The sequence below is a fragment of the Pristis pectinata genome, chromosome 2 (genome assembly GCF_009764475.1).
Source record: "Pristis pectinata isolate sPriPec2 chromosome 2, sPriPec2.1.pri, whole genome shotgun sequence".
NCBI classification, from domain to species: domain Eukaryota; kingdom Metazoa; phylum Chordata; class Chondrichthyes; order Rhinopristiformes; family Pristidae; genus Pristis; species Pristis pectinata.
Genome location: NC_067406.1, coordinates 48956325 through 48976329, shown reverse-complemented (window position 1 = coordinate 48976329; position 20005 = coordinate 48956325). Strand labels below are relative to the sequence as shown.

Sequence of the window (20005 nt, the reverse complement as noted above, 5' to 3'; positions counted from 1 at the left end):
AAAACAGCTTTGACTACAATAATAAAAACAGAAAATGCTGGAAATACTCAGCAGGTTACTTACCAAGTCATCTACTATGTAAAAATCTCTGTTGCTTTGATATTAGGTAACTACCAATTTTATATTATCCTTTTGCATACATGGACAAGCATAAAATTAAAAATCAAAAATAATGAAGAGATTCCAGAAAACGTATTTGGTATCATGAGCTAAATGTGCAATCTTTTAGATCAAAATGAAGTTCACACCAAACATAGACCCATCACATTTTTGTTGCCCATCGATGTGGGTTCTCGTTGGAAACCATTTTGAAGGAAACCAGTCAATAAAAATCACATAGGGAATGGTGCTCCAAAACATATAGTGTCAGCAAATCACAGAATAAAACATTTTAAAAGAGAGAAAAAAATAAGTAGGATTGGTTAAGTAAAATAAGGGAAAAAACAGAATACTATAATTAAAGGCCAACGGCATTATCGCAGTTAAGCAATTCATGTGCAAGACTGAGAATAGTTTAAGTAATGAAGGTGCTCTGATAGCCTTATTATTATTATATTTACTATTTACAGCATTAGCATTTTAACCAAATTAAAAATATTCTGATACACACTGAACTTGACAGAAATATAATGGAATCATTAATGGTTTTCGATAAATGTATTCAATTATCTACATGGCAATCTCAAGTTTCTTTTGTAGATGATCATAACCAGTTTGTTGATTGCTTTTAGAAGGGTTTTAAGAAGTTGATTTTTGCCTCTGTGTATAACATTGAAATCACAGCTATAATTGACCTTGGATATTTGAAGGTAATCCTTTTGTGTACTTTTCCTGGAAGTATATAACATAGTGCAATGTCTGCTATTGAACAGACACAGCCTCCAGGCACTGGAGTAGTGACAATTTAAAATTCTTACCAATTTTTCATCAACTGTTATGAGTTGCGTGTTCTGCGTTTGAGTCTGTGCCAGCCGCCATGTCGAAGTGCTCAATGACCTGCGGTGCAAGACAGTAGAAAGCATTTCATACAACATGATATAGACAGAAGTTACAAAAACAAATTGATTATTAATATTTGTCTTAAAAAGCAGACAGAAAGGATATATAGAAATGCTGAAATCTCATTTCTCCCAGTTAGTTCTGATTGTTGAGTTCACGTCAGTCTCATTCAGCACTTCACAACAGGCTGCACTTTACATCATCCTGCAGGCTTTTGGTCACAGAGATTGCCAGTGGCCACAACTATACTGTAAGTGTGTGAATGCAGCTGGCTTGTCACGAACAAACACTACAAGCAGGCAGCAGCTAAAATTTCTTACAGCAAGCTTTTGTTAAGTATCCAGCATAATTCAACCTTTGTATAAGTTTAAGGAACTTTATATCAATACATATTTGCAATGCAACCAGCACCTAATATTTCTAGAAAGAAGATTGAATTTTACTTCCAAAATACTCACAAACAACTATAGAACATTCTGTAGTTCTTCATTATTGCTGCATTATTTTGACATTATGATTCTAACACATTAAAATTCCATCCTGCAGTGCAGCAATAATCCTTAACTTTGTGTTACAATATTCACCTGACCAAACAGCCATATAAAACAAGGTTGAAATTTGTTTTCCAAACAGCTTAGTCCAAAAGTGCCAAAAAATAAGCAAGCCATAATATAATTAAAAAGGATACTGCAAATACCAATTGTAATTTTTATTACAATTTTTTTCCTTAGCAAGCAAAGCATTAGTAAGCAAAGACCCTTCAAATAGGAGCAAAAGGTGGATGCTGCTTGACCTGCTGAGTCCCACCAGCAGTGCATTTTTTTTTACTCCAGATTCCAGCATCTGCAGTCTCACTTGTGCCTTCAAATATGAGCTTACACCCAAGGTTAAGAAACAATATGAAATTCTGGTGATGCATATCACTTTCAATCTAATACCAATCAATATATTCCCTCAATACTTTTAAATGATGAAAACATTTGGGGAATGTATTTAGTACTTGGAGGTCCCCAAGTTTAGTGGCAGAACTATCATAATTTTTCTTTTGATTCCCACTTGGCAGCTGGCCAGATTGTCAAGTTTCCAGCTGTTGGGCAGAAAAACCTGTAGCAGATGGTTGTAGCTGGGAATCTTGCAGATAGTCCCTGGTAAACGGGGTAGGTAAAGAGAGAAAGGCCATCATAGGAGAAAAGAAAGCAAATATTTGAGGAGGAGGATGGTTGGCCGCATATGGGGTAAGAACGAGTGTTGGGGGAGAAGCGCAAAAAAAAGATTTAGAATCACAGCAAAGGAGAGAGAAAGAGTCATGATCAGCAGAGAAATGACCGAAGTATCCTTGAGATGACTGCTCCTCCTGATCTACAGAGACTGCTATAAAATGCACTTACTTTTGTGAGGCTAGTATCCTTTTGATTTCCCAAATCCTACTAAACTCACATGACAACTGCTAAATTTAAAATAAGGCTTCAAATAGAATCAAGCACCTAAAGTGCATTGCCTCTCCATAATGCAACTGTCCTACCTTAAAATCCATTGTTGTGAATATGGCAGGGTAGAGGCATATTCCCCATATCTCATGCTTGATGATACCAGTACCTCCAATATCAATAAACTAATCTGAGGGCTGTCAACAACATATGAAGTATTTCGGATAAGCACAGTGATTAAATTAAGGAAATTAAAAGAATGGCAGAGTAATCACTTTAGTATCAATAAGCTGTCAGAAATAATACAAAGTTGGATAGCATCTTTCCAGAAAAATGTCTCCTCTTAGAAGGACTTTGAGGAAACTTATTGGAAATTTTATTATAAAGGAACTGAGTGGGTTGATCCTAGGAAATGGGTTAAGTGCCACATAAAACAAGTAAAGTTTAAGCAGGCAGGAGTAAGGAGCATTTACTTTAAAATTCAATGACCTGGGTAAACCCAAGATTAATTCAAGCAGGAGATAGCTTTCTGAAGAGGGAGGACAAATGAGAAGGCAGATACTGCAAGGTTTGTCCAACTGGTACAGATTTATTAGACTTGCTGGCATTTATATTCATAGTATCAAATTTTTTTAAAGTAAGATATATTTATTAGTCACATGTACATCAAAACACACAGTGAAATGCATCTTTTGCAGAGAGTGCTGGGGGCAGCCTGCAAGTGTTGCCACGCTTCCAACACCAACGGAGCATGCCCACAACTTCCTAACCCGTACGTCTTTGGAATGTGGGAGAAAACTGGAGCACCCAGAGGAAACCCACGCAGACATGGGGAGAATGTACAAACTCTTTACAGACAGTGGCCAGAATTGAACCTGTGTCACTGGCACTGTAAAAGCGTTACACTAACAAGTAAACGGCTTATGAAATGTCAGCCTTTACCTTGAGGTGCAGGAATGCAAAAAAAAGTGGAAAGTTGCATGGTTTACCTCAGTAAGCAGCATTTTATTTTGGATACTTGCACTTCTGAAAGAAGATATTGGCCCCAGAGAATGGGCAGTGCAGTTTTACCAGAACAATACCAGGACTAAAATGTCATCCCCTCAGAATTAATCAGCAAGCTTCAAAACATGGGCCTCTGTACCTCCCTCTGCAGCTGGATCCTCAACTTCCTTATTGGGAGATCAGTCAGTACCGATCAGTAACATCTCCTCGCTGACAACCAACACAGGCACATTTCAGGTATGCGTGCTTAGCCTTCTGCTCTACTCTTTATACTCATGACCACGTGGTTAAGCACAGCTCAAATGCTATCTATAAATTCGCAGATGATACCACTGTTGTTGGTATAATCTCAGATGGTGACAAGGAGGTATACAGGAGTGAGATAAATCAGCTGGTTGAGTGGTGTCACAACAACCTCACACTCAACATCAGCAAGACCAAGGAATTGATTGTGGATTTCAGGAAGGGGAAGTCAGGAGAACACACACCAGTCCTCATTGAGGGGTCAGCAGTGGAAAGGGTGAGCAGCTTCAAGTTCCTGGACATCAACATCTTTGAGGATCTATCCTGGGCCCAACACATTGATGCAATCATGAAGAAGGCACGCCAGTGGCTCTACTTAATTAGGAGTTTGAGGAGATTTGGTATGTCAAAGACTCTTGCAAATTTCTGTAGACGTACAGTGGAGAGCATTCTAACTGCATCACGGCCTGGTATGGAGGCTCCACTGCAGAGGATCACAAGAGGCTGCAGAGTGTTATAGCCAGCTTCATTACGGGCACAACCCTCCCCACCATCAAGGACATCTTCAAGAGATGGTGCCTCAAGGTGGCAGCATCCATTACTAAGGACCCTCACCATCCAGGACATGCCCTCTTCTCGTTACTACCATCGGGGAGGTAGTACAGGAGCTTGAAGACCCACACTCAACGATTTAGGAACAGCTTCTTCCCCTCTGCCATCAGATTTCTGAATGGTCCATAAACCCTACTTTATTGCTGCTCTTTTTTTGCACTATTTATTTTATAATTTATCGTAATTTTTATCTTTGCACTGTACTGCTGCTGCAAAAAGCAACAAATTTCACGTCATACACGCCAGTGATAATAAACCTGATTCTGAAGTTATAACAAATATAGGTCCCGTGAGTTTGAAGAGCAAGAGGACTTAATTGAGATGTTGCAGCTAATTTAAAAAGTTGATAGGGTCAAAAGAAAATAATGCCACTTCTGACTGGGGAGAGGGGGGGTCAAAGAAAGAGTCAAGAAAAAGAGAAATAAACTTAAAATTGGTGTTAGGTTGTTCAGGGTAATACCCGCATATACTTGGAATGGAGAACAGAGTTAATCTGGATCTGTCTCTCCCTAACAGCCTTGATCCAAATGAATTGCAGAATAGGCTTGAGAGGCTGAATGGCCTCCTCCTGCTCCTGATGCAGTTAATCCAAAGCAAATTCCCCTGTATCACTGAAACAAACAGTCCCTTTTGTATGTTTTTCATTCAATTTTTGATCAGACTAGCAAATACTTCAAAAAAAAACCCTCCACATTCTATTTACCTCTTCAAATTGTTTAAATTAGAAAGCTTTTTTTATGGCTGGATTTGGAGATGAAGATTTTCCTCAGCAAAAAAAGACGAAGGAAGATTATATGAAATAGTCTCTTTCCCACATGGATTATAACTCTGTAGTACTCTTAAGACGAAAAGGATACAGGGCTTTGAAAGAATCTAACATTGTTCTCAGAATTTTAAAATTCCTGTTTTGCAGACAAGTCCAAACACTAATTTTGTAAAAGTATGAGGTTACAACAAACAGCAGCTTTGTAGATGTCATCTAATGTTACACCCTTGATATTCGCTAAAGATGCAGTCACTGCTCTAACAGAATGACCTCTGATATTCCCTGAATGTTGTCTCCATGCCAAATTAATAAAACAATGCAAAATGCACTCTACTAACCAGTCTGCAATTCACTGTTTGAAATAGGTTTACCAAAGTTCAAGGATGAGACAAACAGCTGTCTAGACTTGCGAAAAGGCTTTGTTCTGTCTGCAGTGCAACAAAGAGTGCATTTAGCACCCATATACTGAAAGCGCCATTCAATCTGTGACATATGAAGAGGTGAACAAAGAAACTGCAATTTTTTTTGCAAAGTATCAGACAACCTTGCAGAGAAACCTAGTACTGAGCTTTAGAATAGTCCTGTTTTCACATCAGACAAGATGTGGTTGGTCCACAACTGTGAACTGGAGTTCATTCTGCCTAAGACCAAAGGGGTACAACTATTTTGTTTGATAGATTTCAAATCAGAAGAGCAAAGCAGTTTAGTTAGTACAGGAAGCTAGGTAACACCTTAGCTTTCCATCTCAAGCTAATGAGGTATACATTCTGTGTGAGAAAATGTATTGTCACTTGGTTTTAAAGGATTTATTTGTAAATTTCCTGAAAAAGAAACTTTCTAGATACCTTCTAGATCTTAAACCAGTCTTCATCTTGCCACAGTATAGGAAGGCTATTAAAGAATGGACACCTGAAAGTTGCAAAATGGTCTTGATTCACAAGTTGTAAATAAAAACTCAAAGAGCTCATATCAATGCAGCGATATTAAGACAAAGAATACTGAAGAACAATTATTGGCATGAGCATGGTATCACATTGACCCCCCAAGTGGTTTCTTACTGCCTCATGAAACAGCTTCAGGAGACTGCTGACTTTGAAAGGGTAAAATTAACCCTATTCCTTGAATTTAAGATTGAACATGTACAAATAGAATTTCTAATGAAAGAATGGCGAATTCAGCCACAAACATTTTGCAGGCCCATTAACTGTTGAGCTTATGGCATGGTACTAAAACCAATGGCCAATCTGTAGAATATCATTAATAAATAATGGATTAGACCATTTATTATTCTGAATAGTAGTGGTCTGCATTTAAACCATTAGAAGTTGAGGCTAGCATAGATCAGTCATGATCATACTGAATGGCAGGACAGGCTTAAGAGGCCTGCTGGTCTTCTGCTCTTATTTTCTTAGTTCTAAACTCCAAACGACCTCTCAAATCAATACCTTAAGATTAACTAGGCTTAAAATGAACAGCTCCTAAAGGGGCTTTCAGCTTCTTCCTCAGCCAAGTTAATATAATTTAGCAAGTGTGTGGCACTCAATTTTCTTTCCTAAAGTGGGCCACTTTCATTTGACGAAAGGACTTTGAAAAATCAAAGTCATCATGTTGCAGGGGTTTCCATAGTTCACTTTTGGAATGTCATTTCAGTACAGTGGTTGAAGTTGTAAATATATAATCACTTCTTTGTGAATTAATATTTAAGAATGTTTTGTATAGGCGGACTAAGTTTATTCTCGATTAGCAATACAAATATTTTGCAATTGCTTGAATCCGTTTCAGCCTTTGAGCTTGGGCGACCTATTTAGTCGTTTTCAATCTACCAATATCTTCTCAATAACTACCAAGATCCTCAAACCGACCACCAGTTTCTCAATAGTTGCCTAGAAATAGAATAAACACTATCTTTCTGCGTATAACATTTGCTGGGAATCATATTTGTTTAAAGCTAGCACCCTAATAGTAAAACCACTGATTTTTCTTTGAAACCCTTATCTGAGAGGACTTGCAGCTTAAGTAATTTTTGAATTGTCTCACTAAATGGTGGGGTACTGAGAAGAATACTTATACCTCTAGTCATTTAAAATCTATATAATTGACCGAGGCAAGAGGACCAAGAAGTGTAATGAATTCCAGCATGCTGTGGGAAGGATTCAGAAAAACTCCAAAAAGAATGCAGAAAATGTTGTTAATGTATTAGATGCAATGTGGAGAAATATTGTTAACATCTACTTTAAGAACAATGGAGAAATAACTCAAAAAAAACCTGGAGAGAGATTGCGAGATATTTAAATTCCGAGAAATTTGGACATCCTTGTCCGTGACTCAAAGTAAGTTAAAATGCTAGTAGGAAAACAAAGCGTTAGCCTTTGTATGCCAATGCTTCAGTAATAAGTCTTTATTGCGATTATCTAGAGACTGGATTATCGTGTACAATTTTTGATTCCCTATCCAAGGAAGGATACACTAGTGTCAGATGGAGCACTCCATAAGGTTTACTTGACCAATTCCTGCCAAATGGGGGTGCAAGGAATGAAATTGTCCTAGAAGGCAAATTAAATAGACAGAGTCTTTATTCCCCTTAGAACAAGGAAGGATCCCATTAAACCACTGAGATTTGACAAGGAAGATCCTGGAAAGATGTCTCCTCCAAGATACAAAGTCCAACTATGGATCACAGTCTCAATAAATGGTGGCATAATTGGGACCAAGATGAAGAGAAATTTCTTCACTCAAAATGTTATCCACTTTGGAATTCTCTGCCTCAAGCAGCCATCTATGTTCAGTTATTTTATACATTCAAGACTGAAATTGCTTGATTCTCAAAATACTAAGGGAATTAAGGGATTTTGGTAAAAGCAAGAATCTGGGGGTACAATATCAGCCATACTCTCATCGAATGACAGTCATCCTGTTTATGTTAAGTCCTCCCTTGTGAATACTGTGAAGCAACTATTCAAAATATTTAATAATTTGTGCTTCAAGTTAAGTCCATTTGCATACTTTCAAGTTTTCACCTTAGTTCTGGCTGCTCCCTTACTGTTGTGGTGCAGAAAGACTTGTGGTACTGAGCTTCAGCACACATTTTGCAGAACTACCTTTGCCCTGAATTTTCCTAATGTGCTTCTACAATTTTCTTGTATTAATCCCAGTGAATTACTTCTCGTGTCATACTTGTAATTCAATTCAAATTGCTCTCACCACTGGTGACAGCCTGTAATCAGCAGTACTTCACCCCTATTGAGGCTACACAGCTCAATTACTAGTCTCCAGACAAAACAAATTTGTAGGGGTAAAATCCATAATTGCACTGTTTATCCTGCATATTCTTTCTTGAGAATTAGGAGTGTGATCAGAGTTTTGGCTAGAGAGTTAGAAGGATGTGGAAGATGATGGAGACTTGGGCATATGAAGTTATGCATGTAACTAATACATAAAATTCAGTCTTTTAAACCACAATTTGTATCCTCCACTAACTACAAAATCCAAAACAGATATTGAAAAGAAAAATTAGAAGTGGAAAAGGGAGGAGAAAATGCATTATGCTAGTATCTGCCCCGGATTAAAAAAAATAATTTTCAACTGTCAAAGGAAACCAATTTATTTTCCCTCTCACCACTTTTATCTCCAGATGGTATTGACCCCACTGCTGCAAATTCACATTTTTCACAAGTACGTAATGCACTGATAGCATTGGTATTACTACAAGGCAAGGAAAATATTGATCATATTCATCTTAGAGGTCAAATTATCACCAAATATAAAATGACAAAGGTGACAGAAAAGTATGTTTTGTGGTGTGCTGCTGGTTTTTACTGTATAGTTTATTTCTTCTCATAAAATTGACATTATGTTGCAGTTGTACTCTTAACATTTATATTCAGGGTGATATAAAGAGACTTGCAAGCCTTTAACACCCTCTGCAACAGAAAGAAACCATCAGACATTTATAATTTCTTTAATAGACACTGGGATATCCTATACAATTTGGCTAACTTACAATACAAAAGATTTAACTTGGTGAATTATAAATCAACTTTCATTATCATTCTTTCCTGTGTGATAATTGCTGCACTTCAAAATAGTTAGCCTGGTGTGGGAAATGTTGGGCCATTCTCAGGGAAGATAACACTTTGTTCACATCCATCCACTCATTCATTTTATTTAGATCATTTGAATTTAGTTATTTGAAAAATTAAATCTTTTTTGTTGGAGAAATGGGATTTAATCTAGAGGGCAAAATGGTACTCTTTCATTCGTACTGTGGCAAAGCTAATTTTAATGACACTCACTACCATATTTTCCAGTCACAAGGAAATGATTCCACTGCTCAGTGTTGACAGCTTCAAGGTCAATAACAATCATCTTAAAGGGCTAAGAATCCTTCATGCTTAATTCCGTGTCAAAGTGAAATAGGGACATGTATACAGTCCTATACCTCATCCAGTGCTCTACAATATTTAAGCTGATGCAAGCTAATGAAGAAGTTAAGAATGAATGTTCTTGGAAAAGCCATTTAAGCAGTTAATAAATTAATCCAACTCCAAAAACAAAATACATATTAACACAAGTAGAAGCAAAAGCAGGCCACTCAGCCCCTTGTGCCTGTTCAAGCATTTAATATGCATGATTTGATTGTACCTTCTGTAATATTTCAATTTGCTCATCAAAAATCTCTCTACTAGTATTAAAAATATTCAAAAACTTCATTTCCACGGCCCTTGGATAAGAGTGAAGGAAGTTCCAAAAGGTCAAGACACTCAAGCACACCAAAAAAAACATCCTTGCCTTAAATAGGCAGCTCATTCATAAGGAGTGATTCCTGAACATGGATTCTCCAACAAGAGAGAAATTATCCTTCCCACATCCAACCTATTAAGACCCCTCAGGATCTTGTAGGTTTCAATCAAGTTACCTCTCACCCATCTAGTTTCAGGAGGATACAATGTATTCAACCTTTCCACTTAAGGCAGACGCAAGAGACTATAGATGCTGGAATCTGAAGCAACAAGCAATCTGCTGGAGGAACTCAGTGGGTCGAGTAGCATTTGTGAGAGGAAAGCAAATGTCGACATTTTAGGTCAAAACTTGTATCGGGACTGAAAGTGGAGAGGCGAGATGGCCACGACCAAGAGGAGCGATGACAAAGGAGTCCGAGGTGATTGGTGGACTGAGGGGGTGTAAGATGACAGGCAGGTTGTGCCAGGGGTGGAGTTGGGAGACAATGGGTGGTGAATGATAGATGGCGGCAGACAAAGAAAGAACATATGGAGAGGCAGCTGGAGCAAGGTGGGAAGAGGATACTACTCTCCCCCCCACCTTGCTCCATCTACCTCCAAATAATTTGGGCTTGTATTCCTTGGAGTTTAGAAGAACGAGGGGTGATCTTATTCAAACATGCAAGATCCTAACGGGCTTGACGGTAGGATGTTGCAATGTTTTCCACTAGCAGGAGAGCCTCAAATAAGGGGACATAACTACAGGATAAGGGACCAATCATCTAAAATGAGGTACCAAGAAATTAATTCAGGTGGAGGATGTGAATATCTGGAATTCTCTGCCCTGGTGGTTGGTGGAAGCTGGATCTTTAGAAGTATTTACAGTGGAGGTGGACAAATATTTGATAGGTTGAGGCATAGATGGGTATGGAGAAATGGTACAGAAGAGGAGTTAAGGCCAGCATAGATCAGCCATGATCATATTAAATGACATGGTGGGCTATTTTCTTAAGTTCTTTCAATTTCAGAGATGAGGGGAACATTTTCATTGAAAATCTTGACCTGTTGGAACTCTCCTCACTCTTATCAAGAAGCAGTGAAAATGGAGTCTTTGAATATTTTTAAGACCAATAGAAAAATTTTTGAAAGGTGAAATCTTAGAAGGTACAATCAAATTATGCAGGCACGAGGGTCTGAGTGGCCTGCTCCTGCTTCTACTTCGTATGCATTTTGTTTTGAAAGTTGGATTAATTTATAAACTACCAAATATGGTAGCATTTTGAAAAATTATGCAAACTCCAGAGTTCCAACAATTTGTTCACATATTTTTGGATTAAGAGAATTAATTAATTAGTAACTTCTGAATCAGATAGAAATGTTTATTCAAAATGTAATCAAGTTTCACAATTATTTCTGCAATCAAAATTTTCAAGCACAAAGGGAAATGACAGTAAAAGTATAATATAGTAAGTTACAACTTTATCAATAACCTTTACATGTTGTCAGTTTGACAAGCTACTATAAAGTTTGAACTCTTGCAGAAATTAGGAATTTCTATTTTTCTGATGAATGAATGACATCTTTCCATGCTTATTTTGTAATCAGTTAAAGCAGATCCAGCAATCTAAATTTACTATATCAAACACAAGACTACAAATGACAACAGATGCCTTTGAGCAGAAAAAATGGTTAGACAGGAACACAGAATTGCAAGTCTAATGACAGATCATCAGCCAACAGTTTTCCCCAGCCCGAGGCCTGTTTTGGCTGATCAGAACCAGTGATCCAGACTTTAACGCTATCTTCAGTATTTTTTACTGCTGACCAGCCATACAGACTTATCACATACTGAATATAATAGCATTCAATCAGCCACAAGACCTTAGGAGCATTGTAAAGGACATAAATGAACAAACATATGGGGGTGGAGAAAGAAGCAAATTAGAAATTGGGTGACGACATGTACTATAAAAAATAAAGAACAGTGCCTGGGGATTTACAAGTTCAAGCTCTTTGAGACTTTGCAGCAAAAATTAAGCCATTAGAATGTGAAAATGGATGCCATGTAAAAGCCCAGGTATGATATTTACAAAGAAATATTCTGGGTTCTCACGAATGATAGAGGGACATTAATGTCAAATCTCAACAGCAAATCACTGAAATCCAAATTGAGTCAGAACTTTCAACAGATGTCCTCCAATATTGTGATCAGCTGGCGGGGCTATTTGCAGACATATTTAACCTCTCTCTGCTTCAATCTAAGGTTCCCACCCGTTTTAAGAAGACGACTATCATCCCGGTACCTAAGAAAAACAAGGTAACATGCCTTAATGACTACTTACCAGTGGCTCTGATATCCACCATCATGAAGTGCTTCCAGAGGCTGGTCATGGCACACACTAGCTCTAGCCTCCCAGTAAACCTCAACCCATTGCAATAAGCCTACCGCTGAAACAGGTCTGCACTGGACACCATCTCCCTGGCTCCACACTCACCTCTGGAGCAGCAGGACAGTAAAGACACCTATATTAGACTATTGTTTATTGACTACAGCTCCACCTTCAACCCTATAATTCCAAGCAAACATCACCAAACTCCAAGACCTGGGACTCAAAACCTCCCTCTGCAACTGGATCCTTGACTTCCTGACCAACAGACCGCAATCAGTGAGGATAGACAGCAACACCTTCAGCATGATTATTCTCAACATTGGTGCCCCACAAGGCTGCGTCTTCAGCCCGCCACTCTACTCCCTATATACTCATGACTGTGTGGCCAGATTCTGCTCTAACTCCATCTACAAGTTTGCAGATGATACCATCGCAGTGGGCCGTATCTCAAATAATGATGAGTTGGAGTACAGGAAGGAGACAGAGAGATTAGTGACATCGTGTCATGATGACAACCTTTCCCTCAATGTAAGCAAAGCAAAAGAGCTGGTCATTAACTTCAAGAAAGGGGGCAGTGTACATGCACCTGTCTACATCAATGGTGCTGAGGTCGAAAGGGTTGAGAGCTTCAAGTTCCTAGGAGTGAACATCACCAATAGCCTGTCCTGGTTCAAACATGTAGACAACAGCCAAGAAAACTAACCCATGCCTCTACTTCCTCAGGAGGCTAAAAAAATTTGGCATGTCCCCTTTGACACTCACCAATTTTTATTGATGCATCACAGAAAGCATCTTGTCTGGATGCATCACAGCTTGGTATGGCAACTGCTCTGCCTGGGACTGCAAGAAACTGCAGAGAGTTGTGGACACGGCCCAGCACATTACAGAAACCAGCCTCCCCTCCATGGACTTGTTGAAGCAGCCAGCATAAGCAAAGACACCACCCACCCGGGTCATTCTCTCTTCTCTTCTCTCCTCTCCTCTCCCATCAGGCAGAAGATACAGGAGCCTAAGGACACATACCACCAGGATCAAGGACAGCTTCTATCCCCCAGTACAAGAGTATTGAATGGTTCCCTTATATAAGATGGACTCTTGACCTTGCCTTGTTATGACCTTGCATATTATTGTCTACCTGCACTGCACTTCCCTGTAGCTGTTACATTTTACTCTGTATTCTGTTATTGTTTTTGTCCTGTACTACCTCAACGCACTATGTAATGAATTGATCTGTACAAACAGTATGCAAGACAAGTTTTTCACTACACCTTGGTACAAGTGACAATGATAAACCAATACCAAAAATAGCAACTACTTTAACTCACATTTAAATGGATACTTGAAACAATAATCATAAGGGCAAAACTCTTGAAATTCAACATAGATCGTTGAGATCATTAGGACAGCACAGTGGCACACCTGATGGAGCTTCTGACTCAGCGCCAGAGAACTGGGTTCAATCCTGACCTTGGGAGCATTGTGTGTCACATTTGCATATTCCCTATAACCACAAGGGGTTTCCTCCCACTTCCCAAAGACTTGCGGGTTGGTAGGTTAATTAGCCACTGGTAATTGCTTCTAGTGTGTAGGTGGGTGGAAGTGATGAGAATATGAAATGTATTAAAAAAGTAGGATTAATGCAAATGTTTGGAATGGTCTCAGTGGACTGAAGAGCCTATTTCTGTGCTGCATTCCTCTCTATGACTCCAGGAGATTGCCCATTTATTTAGCAGGTGAATACTATAAAAGGAATCTAGAAATTATAACATAGCCCAACAGCTGAAAAGCTTATATGAAGTCCCAGGAATTCTCACCTTACTATCTTGTAAAATTATATTAAAAATGCCACTGGAATTTTACTTAGCAAGAATTTTCTACACAAAAACATAATGCAAAAAAAATTATAAGTACAATTAAGGATGATAAAATGCCATTTCCATAAAAAATTCAGTGGGGACTTTTTTTTGCTGTAGTTCCAGCAGCTGGAGCAGCAGAAGGGAGGAGCCAGCAGCTTTCTTTTAAAAAAAAGTTGTTTCTGATTGGCTAAGTGCATGGCAACTCAGCCAATAAAAGGCAGGGAGGAAAAAGTAAAGCAGTCACTTTGGAGTGGGCTAGTGCAAGGGTGGGAAGTTGAGGCTTTGGCGTGAAGAGGCAGCAGCAGTTAAGGTGAGATTCTGTTATGTTCTCTTTGTTTCTTTACTATTGAGTAATAGGAATGGGAATGACACCCAGTGCAGTTGTGTGCTCCTCTTGCATAAGGTGGGAAGTCAGGGAGACCTCCAGTGTCCCTGATGACTACATCTATGAGAAGTGCATCTGGCTCCAGCTCCTTACAGACCATGCTAGGGAACTGGAGCTGCATGACCTTTGGATCATTTGGGAGGCTGAGGGGTTGATAGACAGGGAAGCAGTCACACCCAAGTTGCAGGAGGCAGGTAGCTGGATGACTGTCAGGAGAGAGAAAGGGAATAGGCAGTCAGTGCAGAGTACACCTGTGGCTGTTCCCCTTAATAAGAAGTGTTTCATTTTAGATACTGTTGGGAGGTGGGGTGGATGACCTATCAAGGGAAGGCCATAGTGCTCAGGTCTTGGGCACCAAGTCTGGCTCTTTTCCTCAGAAGGGAAGGGGGGAGAAGAGGCAGGCAGTAGTGATAGGGGATTCATTGGCTAAGGGATTAGACAAGAGGTTCTGTGGTTGAGAATGAGACTCTCAGATGGTATGTTGCCTCCCAGGTGCCAGGGTCAGATGTCTTGGATCAAATCCAAAGTGTTCTTAAGGGGGTGGGTGAGCCACCAGAGGTTGTGGTACACGTTGGTACCAATGACAGACAGGAAAAGTGATGAGGTTCTGAAAAATGAATTCAGAGAGTGAGGTGAAAGTTAAAAGATGGGACCTCCAGGGTGGTGATCTCAGGACTGCTACCTGTGCCATGTACTAGTGAGGCAAGAAGTCAGAAGATAGTGTAGTTTAACATGTGGCTAAGCAGATGGTGCAGGAGGGAGGACTTCATATTTTTAGATCATTGGGCTCTCTTCCAGGGCAGGTGGGATCTGTACAAATGGGATGGTTTGCACCTGAACTGGAAGGGGACCTATATCCTTACGGGAAGATTTGCTAGTACTGCTCATTTGGGGGGAGGTTTAAACTAGAGTTGCAGGGGGATGGGAACCAGAGTGGTAGGACAGCAAGTGGCGTGACTGTGAGGAACGTAGATGTTAAGACTACAAGCAAAGATGGAAACCAAAAGGTTGAATGTGGTGGGACTAATGTTCTGAGTTGCATCTATTTCAATGAAGGAGTATTGTAGGTAAGGCAGATGAACTTAGAGTATGGAGCTGTAAGTGGAATTATGATGTTGTAGCCATGAGTGAGACTTGGTTGCAGGACTGGCAGCTCAATGTTCCAGGGTTCTGATGTTTTAGACATAGAGGGGTGGCATTACTCATCAGGAAGAAACTCACAGCAGAGGATGTACTGGAAGGCTCAACTACGGAGGCAATTTGGGTGGAACTGAGTCCTTAAAAGAAAAAAAATGACCACATTAATGGGACTATATTATAGACCTCCCAACAGTCAGTGGGATTTAGAGGAGCAAATTTGTAGCGAGATAGAACAGTTGAAGGAAATAAAGTTGTGATAGGAGGTGATTTTAACTTTCCACATTGACTGGGACTTCCATACTGTAAAGGGATTGGATGGGATAGTTTGACAAATGTGTTCAGGAAAGTTTCCTTAATATGTAGAAGTCCCAACTAGAGAGAATTTGATACTGGATCTCCTCTTGGGGAATGAGACGGGGCAGGTGACAGAAGTGAGTGTAGGGGTACACTTTGGATCTAATAATCATAATTCCATTAGTTTCAAGACAGTTATGGAAAAGGATAGGACTGGTCCTAGGGTTAAGATTCTAAACTGGAGTAAGGCCAATTCTGATGGCATCAAAGGGATCTGGCAGGTGTGGATTGGGATAGGTTGTTTTCTGGCAAAGAAATGCTTGGTAAGTGGGAGGCCTTCAAGAATGAAATATTGAGAATACAGACTCTATATTCCTGTTAGGATAAAAGGCAAGGCTAGCAGGTTTGGGAACCTTGGTTAACAAGAAATAGAGGCCCTGGTAAAGACAAAGGAGGTGCATATCAGGTATGGGCAGTTAGGATCAAATGAGGCTCTTGAGGAGCACAAGAAATGCAAGAGAACACGAGGGAAATCAGGAGGGCTAAAACAGGACATGAGGTTGCTCTGGCAGACATGGTGAAAAAGAATCTAAAGGGTTTCTAATAGCTATATCAAGAACAAAAGGATAGCAAAGGATAAAATTGGTCTTGAAGGTCAGCATGGTCATCTATGCATGGAGCTGAAAGAGATAGGAGAGATCTTAAATGGATATTTTGCATCTGTGTTTACTCAGGAGACAGACAGAGTCCATAGAACTGAGCAAAAAGAGTAGGGAGGTCATGGACCATATCTGGATTACGGAAGAGGAGGTACTTGTTGTCTTGAGGTGAATTAGGGCCTTGTGGGAGGCTAGTGCATAAATTGCAAGGGCCCTGGCAGAGATATTTAAAATGTCCTTTGCCATGAGTGAGGTGCCAGAGGACTGAAGGATAGCTATTGTTCCCTTTCTTAAGGAAGACTAAGAATAAGCCAGGAAATTATAGGCTGGTGAGTCTGACATCAGTTGTGGGTAAATTATTGGAAGGTATTTTGAGGGACAGGATATACAAGTATTTGGATAAACAGGGCCTGATTAGGGCTAGTCAACATGGCTGTGTGTGTGGCAGGTCATTTCTTACCATCTGAAGATAAAACCATCCCTCATGCATGCTACCTCTTCATCATTTTATTCCTCTAATTTCTACCAAATCCTCTTCCTAAATCAATAGCCTTTCCTTCATCCATTAGGAACTCTTGTATTCGCCCTTCCCCATGTCATTCACCTTGCTCTTCAAAGTGGACCCACCCAATTTAAAATTAGATGGTACTTGTGTGATATCCAGATATTAACAACAACTCTTCATCCTCTATTAGATATGTGGCTTCAGTGGAAAATGTTACATCATCAGCATTTGCAAACTTTTTAATGAGACTATTGAGCTAAATGCTCATCTCTGCTTCTTACTCCATAAATACTGCTTGACCTGCTGAGCATTTCCAAATTCCTTTTTTGTTCACTGCAGCTGTTCCTACAGTCTACGCAAGAGTCTGTCCTTAAACAGTTATTTTTGATATGCATCTTTAAATTCTTCCACCCCTCCCCAATTCTGCAAGTTTAAATCTGGTATCAATAAAAAGCAACCGTGAAGCAACTGGATTCCTGGAACAGTTACACTGCTGGACAAAGTAACAAAAGAGCTTGTCATAATTTGTGACCATTGCCCATGCTCCTTAATACTTTTGGTTCAGGGAAAGCTGTCTCATATTTAGAATCTTACATCATGGCTTCAATTAGGTCTTGCATTGCTAAATGTCTACTGTTCTGTGCATTCCTAACTTCACATCAGAAGGAACTGACTCTAATTTTTAAAATGTAGATTCCTATTCTTAGACTCCCAGCTGAAGGAAAGTTTCCTTCCATCTAGCCAAATCAATTTCTTAAACTTCAATCAAATTCAATGCTGTGTAATCTCTTCAGGATTTAACTCCTGGGGGCCATATACTAATCTGATAAATCCATGATGCCTAGAATTGTTCATGACTCCATAGATTTTTAAACAATTCAGTGATAGGATGTGGGCAGCCCTGGTTGGGCTAGCATGCAAGATCCATCTCTGATCACCCCACAGCCAAGATTGTTTCTTGGCTGTGTCAGAAAATAGTTAGAAATCAACCACCATGTTGTTTCCAGACCAGACTGCACAAGGATGACAGATATCCGTCCAAAGGACTTTAGAGAACCAGATAGAGTAAATTGTTGTGAAGCTCTATTCTGAGCTTTGTCACCAGGAAAAATTACAAAGAAAAAATTTTGTTGGTCCTCAGACTCAAACCTGCAATATCCCCAACAACTCTTGGGGTTCTTTAGCTCATGACTGCTCAAAATGGAGAAGGTGTGTTTGGGACAACAACAAGAATATCAACTCCATGCAACAGAAGCCCAGGGTAAACTGGATTAAATGCCCCACTTCCCAAACAACCCAACCATCCATTCCCATCAAGCACACCTGCCCCATCTGTGGAAGACTTTATGGTCCCCAAATTGGCCTTGTCAATCACCTCAGAACCAGAGCGGAAGGAAGTCACCCTGATCCCAAAAGAACTGCATAAAGAGGAAGAAGTAGGGTCACATTACTAAGTTTTTATTGCAGATTTATCCAATTTCCCAAATTTAAAGTTTCCCAGCTGCCAAGCTGAGATTTGAATTCATGTCTCTGGATCATGGTCCAATAACTTAATCACCATGTGACCATAACCCAGGACTCTTGTTAAAAGATTAAAAAATTCTGATATCCAGAAGATGAAGAAACTTCTATCAGTGGGTCGTGAACCTGATTAGAGTGATATGTGGGAATGAGAGAGCATCAGTTTATAACAGAAATTTTATCATCTACCTCTACTTTAAAAATTACCTACTGAGGTTTTTTAAAATTCTTCAATGCTTGAAAATCAGTCAGCATTGATTATCAGGTCAATGTGGCTATGAAAAAGTCATTTTAGTCAGTGTAAAGAAACAACAATTTCCCTAGTGCCTTTAATGTTAAAATGTTCCAAAGCAATTCACAAGGGAGTTATCTAAAACCTGATACGGATTCATTTGAGAGAGATTAGAATGGGTGACAAATAGCATAAGAATATACAAGGTATATTTGCCAACATCTACTAAACATGTTGATGACCATACAACTCCAGAGGGGTCTCCCTACCATCTGCCAAAGGAAAAAGTCAACACCAGAGTCCTTCTGAACAGTCTCCTCCCAGTGGATGAAGAGCTGTTCCCTAAATCACAGTGTGGATTCCACCCACTCAGTAGCACAATGAACAATCATTTTCACCACAACTCCAAGAAAAGTGCAGGGTGCAATACCAGCCACCTTTCTCAGCCTCTCTAAAACCTTAGAATTCAATTTGGAAGGATTGTGGAAAACCCTTAAGTTCAGCTGCCCATCAAAATTCATCTTATGCTTGTTCCATGATGGCATACAAGCCACAACAATAACCCATAGGTTCACAATACAGTTAATCCCAGTGTCAAACAAGACTAGGGCATGGAGCAAAAAATAAAAGGTGTAGGGGTAATCTTTTTCACCAGGATTTTGCAGAGAAAAAGAACAAATTATATGATGGATTGGACAATTATCAGTTTTGATGAGCTAGTGAATTTTGCAACACCACAAAAAGAGAAGCAACTGGATTAGGGGAAATTAAGAGTTTTTTTTAAAAAGCATAATACTACCAAAATATGAAATTAGAATCAATAATATCCATTAAAAGCAAAATTAATAAATTTGTTTTAAATTTTAAATTAAATTAAATTTTATTTACAGCACGGTAACAGGCCCTTTCAGTCCAACGAGTCCGTGCCACCCATTTTAAACCCCAAATTAACCTACCCGTACATCTTTAGAATGTGAGAGGAAACCGAAGCACCCAGAGGAAACCCACGCAGACACGGGAGAATGCACAAACTCCTTACAGACGGGAATCGAACCCCGATCGCTGTAATGGCATCGCGCTAACCGCTACGCTACCGTGCTGCCCCTTAGAAGCATAGGGAAAGGGGAAGGATGCAGGACTAAATTCTTAAGAGCTGGTGTAATGATAATGGTATAAACTGCATCATCATCTGCAAAGCTCATTGATCTATGTGTAATTTCAAGGGCTGCTCTAGTGGGCCTATCCTCAGAATA

At 39.5% G+C, this 20005-nt stretch overlaps 1 protein-coding gene across 1 annotated transcript in view; it reads right to left on the bottom strand.

Annotated features, from left to right (window-relative positions):
- Window positions 1–20005, bottom strand: part of ndufs4 (NADH:ubiquinone oxidoreductase subunit S4) — a 91113-nt gene that overhangs the window by 63063 nt on the left and 8045 nt on the right. The window contains exon 2 of the mRNA XM_052045237.1: window positions 918–996. Coding sequence (XP_051901197.1) covers window positions 918–996 — 79 coding nt within the window. The remainder of the gene's footprint in view (window positions 1–917; window positions 997–20005) is intronic.